An 8,929-nucleotide genomic window follows, 5' to 3' on the forward strand; every position below is an offset into this window, starting at 1 on the left:
TGTGGCCGCTGACGTGTATGAGGTTGAATCTTCAGCATACACAGGCCTGGTTTAAGGCTAGTGGTAGATCATTAGTAAAAATAGAAAACACTAATAGGGATAGTTCATTCAAAAAAGTTGTTCTGATGTCAAAAGTGGTGTAATGTTGAGATGAGTCTGCTGTGTTGCTCTCCTGCTCTCCTGGTGAAGAACTACAGCATCAGAACATTAAACTGAAAATCAGCAACGGTTTGGAACCAGAAGGAAAAACGTACAAGATTGAGGATTTTTTATTTGCTGTGCAGTTCAATCTCCTGGTGGAGATTGCTCAATGAGAGCTTTACACACACGCCATTCTGCGTGTTTCTACTTAAAATATATTCTTGCCTAGACAGTGTTTCCACCACTTTTTTTAATTTAGTCAAATATAAAGCTTTGCAATCAAAGCCTAAGCACTGGTGGGGGTTTAGTTAAAATAATTAAAAAGCTGGAGAGCACTGAGCGAGAGACAGAAATAGGCAGCTTTCAGAAAGAGAGAGAGATCCAGCAAAACAAATCCAGCATGATTTGCCTCATAAAATCAAGTTTGTTTGCTGCTTGAAAAATAAAGAGATTAGACGCAATGGATGTGTCTGAAAATGTTACTAGCTGTCATACCCTTGCTTCCTCTATCCTGGTTTTCTAAATTCCTCTCAAAGCACATTGGAGGAAAGGATCAGCTTTCTGCCTCCCTGCTGTCCTCTCCTGGTTTGATAAAGCAATTTGTTCTTCTCTAAAGGTGACTACCCTTTCTGTCCACTAATCTTTCTGTCCACTAACCAGCCCTCAAAGGTTACAAGGGAGTATACCAAAAAGTCATAACATTTCAAACCGTTAATAATCTACAAAATTCAACAACACAATACATAATTTAATTCCGTGCATTGTTGACTTTACTTTAGATCTGCATAAATGATCTCCACCATCTCATCTCAAGTGGAGATACATCATGCTGTTACTGTAAGTAACACCGTTGCTTTTTGCATTTCAGATCAGAAAATTTTACTCATTGTCATTTTCCTTTTAAAGTTTTACATTTACATAAAAATGAGTTATCAAATTTGATTCTTGATGACAACACTTATTTCTGTAATTTCTTTAGTGTCCTTTTTTAATGTATCAGATTTACAATAAATTATGATGATTGTTTTGGTATGTGAAGATTGGACACATGTAGTGTTAAGGCAAAGGAATTATCTTCACAGATGAATCACAATTACAATAGAAACCAGGATAAAGGGGTTCAGTAAATGTGGTCTGGACTTTGTGGAGGAGGGTCATTGTGTCAGAGACGCTGTAGAAGGACAGAGTTCCTGCACTGTGGTCCAGGTACACTCCTACTCTAGAGGAGGGTGCGACAGGGATTTTAATCTCTTCTGTAAAGTCCTTATTAAATACCAAATGTGACTCAAATGGTGCCATATTGTGCCTGATAGAGCAGCTATCTGAATAACATACCAAACACCAGGACTTATCATTGTTCCCAAACCAACACTCTGTTCCACCGTGCCTCTTGATCCCTTTATATGAGACCGCTATAGTAACCATGATCCCACTCCACTCTACCTCCCAGTAGCAGGCTCCAGACAGACCCTCTTTACACAGCACCTGGTGCCACATCTGAAATCTTTCTGGATTGTGAGGACGTATGATCTGGCGCTCACGACTGTATGCCACCTTTGTGTTCTCTTCAGACAGATACAAACGTTGAGTTGGTGTGTTGGGATCCAAAGTCAGCTGGCAATAATCTGTGAATATATGAGAGAAAAGCTGTGGTGAAGATGAACTCAAGATGTCAGTGGGTATTGTTGAATAAAAAAAGTATGTGTGTGTGTGTGTGTGTGTGTGTGTGTGTGTGTGTGTGTGTGTGTGTTTAACTCACATTTCAAGAACTCTTCTCTGGTCCTGGGCCCAGGAGGTGGGACAATGTGAAGTCCTGACACTATGAAAACAGAGAGAATCAAACATGACTGGTCCATCCAGACTGATCACGCATAGGGTTGCACATTGAGGAATATTCAGAGGTGGAAACTTTCCGTGGGAATTAACGGGAATATATGGGAATTAACGGAATATAAGCAAATGAATATTAATACCATTTAAATGTAGATGTTTTATTTACTATATCATATGGAAACAGAGACAGAAACATTTTACCTTATCATAAGTAGACATAATTGCAAATTATTAAATCCTTCCAATAGAAATTTTAAAAAGTATTTAGTTACGAATTGAACTTTAATTAAATGAGGTGACAACTTTAATTGAATGACTCTTCACATGGGATGTTTTCACTGAACAACAATAGAAAGGGAATTTTGAATGACCCCAATGATCCATCGCATCTCCCAAAAACGTTTTCAACATATATCTGTAAAATGATAGTCTAGAAACTAAAGCTTTGGTTGTCTTCCTCTCAGGCTTCCATGTCTTCTCCCTGGACCTCCTCAATGTCCACCTCTTGAACATCAAACTCTGAGGCCTCATCTTCACTATCACTTTCCAACCTTGTTGAGGATGGCTCGTTGTCAGGCTCAAAAAGCCTCAAATCTGCCCGGATGGCCACCAATTTTCAACCCTTGTATTGGTCAGCCTGTTGCGTGCTTTGGTGTGTGTGTTCCCAAACAAGGACCAGTTGCACTCTGAGGTGGCTGATGTTGGTGGGATTTGGAGGATGATGGAGGCAACAGGGGGAAGAGCCTCAGATCCACAAAGTCCCTTCCATCAGGTGGCTGATGAGATATGTTGGCACGACTGTCATATTGCATCTCCATCCCAAAGCCCTTGCTTGGAAGTGTACTTCGCCAGACTGCCAAAAATCTTGCCCTCATCCAGGCCAAGGTGGCGAGACATGTTAGTGATGACACAATAAGCCTTGTTGATCTCTGCACCAGACAGGATGCTTTTGCCAGCATCCAAGATGTACGCTGTGGCGTGTATGGGCTTCAGGCAGAAGTCTTCACGCTTTTTGATGCATTTCAGAACTGCAGTTTCCTCTGCTTGGAGCAACAGCGAAGTGGGCAGGGCAGTACGGATTTATTCTCTTACATCTGCAAGCAGAGTCTGAACATCAGACAGGATGGCATTGTCTCCCTCAATCCGTGCAATGGCTACTGCTAAAAGTTTCAGGAGTTTCAGGCTGCTTACCACTCTCTCCCAAAATACATCATCCAGGAGGATCCTCTTGATGGGGCTGTCCATATCGGCAGACTGTGATATGGCCATTTCTTGGAGAGACTCCTTCCCCTCCAGGAGACTGTCAAACATGATGACAACACCACCCCAACGGGTGTTGCTGGGCAGCTTCAATGTGGTGCTCTTATTCTTCTCACTTTGCTTGGTGAGGTAGATTGCTGCTATAACTTGTGAACCTTCACATACCTAACCATTTAATTGGCTCTCTTGTAGAGTGTATCCATTGTTTTCAGTGCCATGATGTCCTTGAGGAGCAGATTCAATGCATGAGCAGTAAAGCCAATGGGTGAGATGTGAGGGTAGGACTCCTCCACTTTAGACCAAGCAGCCTTCATGTTTGCAGCATTGTCTGTCACCAGTGCAAATACCTTCTGTGGTCCAAGGTCATTAATGACTCCCTTCAGCTCATCTGCAATGTAGAGACCGGTGTGTCTGTTGTCCCTTGTGTCTGTGCTATTGTAGAATACTGGTTGAGGGGTGGAGATGATGTAGTTAATTATTCCTTGCCCACGAACATTCGACCACCCATCAGAGATGATTGCAATACAGTATGCTTTCTCTATGATTTGCTTGACCTTCACTTAAACTCTGCATCCAGCAAATGAGTAGATAGAGCATGTCTGGTTGGAGGGGTGTATGCTGGGCGAAGAACATTCAGAAATCTCTTCCAATACACATTGCCTGTGAGCATCAGAGGTGAATCAGTTGCATACACAGCTCGAGCAAGACATTCATCAGCATTTCTCTGACTACGTTCCTCCATTGAGTCAAAAAAAACTTCTGATTCCAGGAGGACCATGAGTTGTTGCTATTGATAAGGTTTCTGATTCATAATGTTCACCTCTACTTCTATTCGAGGGACTTTTGTCAGAGGTTGCTTGTTGTGAGCGCTGAGGGGACTTTATGCACTTGGCCAGATGATTCTGCATCTTTGTTGCATTCTTCACAAATGATTTGGCACAGTATCTGCAAATGTATACAGCTTTTCCTTCTACATTAGTTGCAGTGAAATGTCTCCACACCTCAGATAGTGCCCATGGCATTTTCCTGGAAAGATTAGATTTTTTTGTTGTTAAAACAACAAAATACAATTCGATGTACAGATAAATAGTTAAGCAGTTAGATTAAACAACTCCTTTGTAAGATACATGTTTTAAAATGAAACATGTATGGAAACAGGTGAATTAACATTCCTCAGTTTAAAAGGCTCAAGCAAGCAAAAACCCACATGGTAGCAAAAACTAACTAGCAGAAATTGTTATCAAGTTAGAAATTATTTAAACCCACTTTGCTGTAGGCTACTATTTACTAGTTAACAAAAAATCATGTATGTCATATAAAATATATTCACCCCACCCAGTATTGTAATCAAAACGTAACTTAACAGCATCTCATTAGTGTGCAAGATCTTGAGAATCAGCTGTACATGTGATGGAAGAGTGCACTGTGCATGCAGAGGGTTGCAATTCCGTTGAATTGGGGATAGTTTAACCAAAATATGCCACAAGACCTCACTGTTATAAGCTAACTTTTTTAAATGAATTTAAGCAAAATTCCAGGGCTTAACTTCCCATGGCACTACCAGATTCTAAATTAAGAGTCAACTCCATCCATTTAGGACACACTGCAGTGCAAATCAAATGCCCTATCTGGAACGTAACCATCAGCAATTGATTGAGTCCCATATTTTAATGTGGTCTAAGAAGATGTGTCCTTACTTTGTACAGACATCTTAATTATCTCCCCAGCGCAGATATCTTCAAGTCGGTTTCTCAGCTCAGAGACAGATTTCATAACATCCTCAAAGGAGACGTGATGGTTGATAGTGATGCTGGGTAAGGCCTCAGATCCAGGAGGGACACAGAGAGACTGGAAACTCTAGATTCAAAGACCAGGAAAAAAGGAAAATATGATTATTGAGAAACACAAATTAGTTTAAAGCTGTATTTTATTTAGTCGTATGTATAGTATACACATGGTATACACCATCCAACAAAATGCTTACTTGCAGGCTTAGCGCCGTTTTCCCACCTCCAATAAACTGCTGTTTTAGAACTAATTTCCTGCTATTCAACACATTTTGCCATGAGGCTGAGAACTTTTTTTTTGCAGTTTTAAAGCCAATTTCCAGTCATAAAATAAATAAATGCTTATGACATGTTCATATGCTATCTGGTGCTATGTTTTTCGTTGTGTATGCCCCCCGCCTTGTGGGGTCTGCGGGGGTGTTCTAAGAAATAAGAAAATATAAGAATACGAACATAAAGTTAATGGCTCAGTAGAACAGAATAAACATTTTAGCATAAGTATAATACAGGAAGGCACAATTTATAGATTCAAATAATTTAATTAAAGATTTCCCTTTAGGAGCGACACCTGCTGCAATGGACAGAGTGGACAGTGATGTCACCTGGAGGAAATGGATGTGATCCTCTGTGTGTGAAAGCTGCTCCAGCTCAGCCTCTCTCCTCTTCAGCTCAGCCACCTCCTGCTCCAGCTGCTTCAGGAGTCCTTCAGCCCGACTCACATTAGCCTTCTCCTGGGCTCTGATAAGCTCCTTCACCTCAGTGCGCCTTCCCTCAATGATGCGGATCAGTTCAGTAAAGATCTTCTCACTACTCTGAACTGCTGCCTGTGTAGAGCGCTGTTAGGACACACAGAGAGAGGAGAGGTGGGGGGCATTTTAATCAGCCCATTCACTCAGCTCTCACCAGAACTCCAGACAGCCTGTTCCCCACAGTGAGGCTCAGTGGGATGGGAATGTGGCCCTCCATGGGTTCCTAATTGGCTCTAGTTTTGCTGGACTTTAGTTTAAGAATAGTAAGTCACTTAGTCCTTTCTATCTGCTAAGTGAAAGCATGTAAATGTGACTTGTTTCAGGAAACTAGGAGCATGTCGCACATCACTACTTCACAGGAGCGGCATTCGAACGTAAACATTTATTTTTTATCAAAATGCGTTTTTTGGAAGAAATGCCTACTGGAACATGTGAACTTTCATTTGCCTTAATAACAAACTTGTATTCCATCCAAAAATACGAATACAATTGTTAAATTACAAGCCTAATTAGTTTTGCCACAGAAAAAGACAGGAACCTTCCCGCTAGCCATGATTGGCTGAGATAATGGATGGGCTGGAAATGCCGGGAGATGAGTTTGGATTGGTCTGCCATGTAGCACGCATCTGTTTATAACGTGAGCTGCTCAATATGTGTTGACAGTCCTTTCTACCGTGCTGTTTTTAAAACATATAACATTAGCCATCGAGAAGTACTTTTCTCAACAACATTGATGCCCTGAATTTAGCAGGCACTATCGACAGATCAGTTGGAAAAAGTGATGGGTTAATTTCTGCACAGGCCACGGTCAGTGTGAACCGGAGTGACTTGACACAACGCTGTCCAAACAAGATGTAACGCTAGGTACAAACAAAACGGAGTTAAATGGTTCCAGACTGCCATGAAGCGATCATCCATGTATATGGGTAAGAGTCTTGCTACATTTTCAGATATGTTTCTAATTTGGTCAGAAAGCCATTTTTATTGCAAGTTAAAATGTACTGTTAGTTAGGTAGCAAACGTTGCTAACGTTACGTGTATGATCTGTGAGGTAATATTATTTGAATCAGAAAATCCATTTGCATTGCTAGTTATAGCCTAATGTTAGCTAGCTAACACTGAACCTAGTTTGTTAGCTTTAGCTACCTGCAGATTCATACTACATCTATGACAATGTTTGTATTGCTAGTAGTATAAATTGGGATTATTCTAGTTCATTGTTTAGGTAGCTAGCTAGCTACATGTCTAAACAAAAGACCCTGATTATTACATGACCCATCAAATTAGCCAGGTGTGTCTGGGGGTGAATACGGCCAACCACTATATTTCATGAATATGTGTACATTTCTAGACAATAGTGACCCATCCACTTAGTAGATGTGGCCGTGCGGGGGTTATAGCATTTCCTTCACATGACCAATAAATTTAGACAAGTGTGTCAGGTAAGCATCATGTACTAATGATAAAATATTTTATCTGGATACTTTATGTTTTTGATATTGCTACTATGCAACTAACCACTTCACTGTACTGTTTACACCTGTATCCTATGCATCCTATGTGACAAATAAACTTAGATTTTAGCGTGTGTTTACCACATGGATTCACATGTGAATCCTTAAAGAGATGGGTGGGGCTAATGCTTAAGAGGGTGTGAACGATGCTGAATGGGTGTAGACAAAGAAGAGCTCTCATGTAGGTGTACCAAAACATTCAAAGGACATTTTCTCAAAAGTGGGGTTACAAGTTAATCAACTTTCAAAGCAGAATTACTTTCCCATTGTTTGTTAACTGCAGGGTATGATATACCATTTTCTAGCTCTGTGTCTCTACTTTTATCCAATGTAAAGAACACAATTTCAAATGTTAGTACAAAAATGTTTTGCTACATAAGACCGAATCGAGGCGGTTGGTCACAAATGGTCAAAACTCACCTTGAATGACTTCACTGCCTGTCTCACCTCCAGCATCTCCTTCTCCCTCTCCTTGATTCTCTGCTTAGATTTCTCCCCCAACTGCCTCTGTAGAGAAACAAATGTAATTTTATTCATAATTTTTCTGTTCTAATGAATGATAGTCAGACTTTATGGCATGTCCATGTCTTATGAAGGAAAAGGGTTATGTAGTGTTCTGTGTATGTTTTCCTGTTTTGCAAGTTCATACATGAAATTCGTCCTTGTTCAGATGCAAATATGGTACATAGGGACCATTCGTTGTTTAATTTTGTAATTCTTAATATTTAAGCAAGCATATTAAGGTTCTTACTTGTTTTTCAGCTATTTCGGCTGCAGCAGAGACTGTATCATGGCCTTTATGTTTATCCAACATACACAGATAACAGATACATTGCTGATCTGTCCGGCAGTAAACCTCCAGTAGTTTGTCATGATGAGAGCAGATCTTCTCCTGTAGTTGTGTGGAGGCTTTGACCAGTTTGTGCTTCTTAAAGGCAGGAGATTCATTGTGAGGCTGGAGGTGTGTCTCACAGTAAGAGGCCAGACACACCAGACAGCTCTTGACAGCTTTTAATTTTCTCCCAGTGCAGACGTCACACTCAATATCTCCAGGTCCAGCATAACATTGAGCAGGAGGAGCAGCTTGGAGTTTTGTCTTCTTTTTCGTATTTTTTTCTGTCAGTGTTTTCACCATTTCAGCCATAACTGTGTTTCTGTTCAGAAAAGGCCTTGGGTTGAAGGTCTGTCTGCACTGAGGGCAGCTGCAGACAAGCTTCTGATCTTCCTGATCCCAGTAGCCTTTAATACAGCCAATACAGTAGCTGTGTCCACAGGGAATAGTCACTGGATCTTTTAGTATCTCCAAACAGATCGAACAACTGATCAAGTCCATGGCTTCTGCCATTTTGAAACACATAAAAAGACTGAGCTTCAGAGATACGTTTTGTTTCTTGCTTGCGGAGTAGGAGTGGCTTTCACGGACCTATAACATTTCACTTCCTGGATCTGTGAACTCACATCTCAGATACCAGGTATGGCCAGCAGAGGACATACAGTTGAAGTCTGAAGTTTACATACACCTTAGCCAAATACATTTAAATGCAGTGTTTCACAACTCCTGACATTTAATCCTAGTAAAATTTCCCTGTTTTAGGTCAGTTAGGATCACCACTTTATTTTAAGAATGTGAAATGTCAGAATAATA

At 40.7% G+C, this 8,929-nt stretch overlaps 1 protein-coding gene across 3 annotated transcripts; it reads right to left on the minus strand.

Moving 5' to 3' along the window:
- Window positions 1–253: 253 nt before the first annotated feature.
- Window positions 254–8,689, minus strand: LOC139540491 (E3 ubiquitin/ISG15 ligase TRIM25-like). 3 transcript variants are annotated; one of them, XR_011668203.1, is made up of 7 exons: window positions 8,036–8,689; window positions 7,705–7,791; window positions 5,624–5,857; window positions 5,219–5,443; window positions 4,932–5,091; window positions 1,901–1,960; window positions 254–1,766 (listed from the first exon to the last, which is right to left on the minus strand). XR_011668203.1 is itself a non-coding variant. In XM_071344360.1 (7 exons), the coding sequence occupies exons 1-7, from the start codon at window positions 8,639–8,641 to the stop codon at window positions 1,709–1,711; spliced, it is 1,230 nt and encodes a 409-aa protein (XP_071200461.1). In that variant the 5' UTR covers window positions 8,642–8,689; the 3' UTR covers window positions 1,560–1,708. The 3 variants fall into 3 exon arrangements, 2 of the variants coding, with proteins under 2 accessions (XP_071200460.1, XP_071200461.1); XM_071344360.1 differs by lacking the exon at window positions 5,219–5,443 and adding an exon at window positions 4,236–4,260 and having other exon boundaries at window positions 1,560–1,766; XM_071344359.1 differs by lacking the exon at window positions 5,219–5,443.
- Between the last annotated feature and the right edge of the window lie 240 nt (window positions 8,690–8,929).

This window comes from Salvelinus alpinus, chromosome 15 (genome assembly GCF_045679555.1).
Source record: "Salvelinus alpinus chromosome 15, SLU_Salpinus.1, whole genome shotgun sequence".
Classification (NCBI taxonomy): Eukaryota; Metazoa; Chordata; class Actinopteri; order Salmoniformes; family Salmonidae; genus Salvelinus; species Salvelinus alpinus.

Coding starts and splice junctions, on each gene's coding strand:
- LOC139540491 (XM_071344359.1), bottom strand. CDS start 8,641: ATGTGTTTCAAAATGGCAGAAGCCATGGACTTGATCAGTTGTTCGATC. Junction 7,792..8,035: donor CCGAAATAGCTGAAAAACAA/GTAAGAACCTTA, acceptor GTTTCTCTACAG/AGGCAGTTGGGGGAGAAATC. Junction 1,767..1,900: donor CAGAGAAGAGTTCTTGAAAT/GTGAGTTAAACA, acceptor ATATATTCACAG/ATTATTGCCAGCTGACTTTG.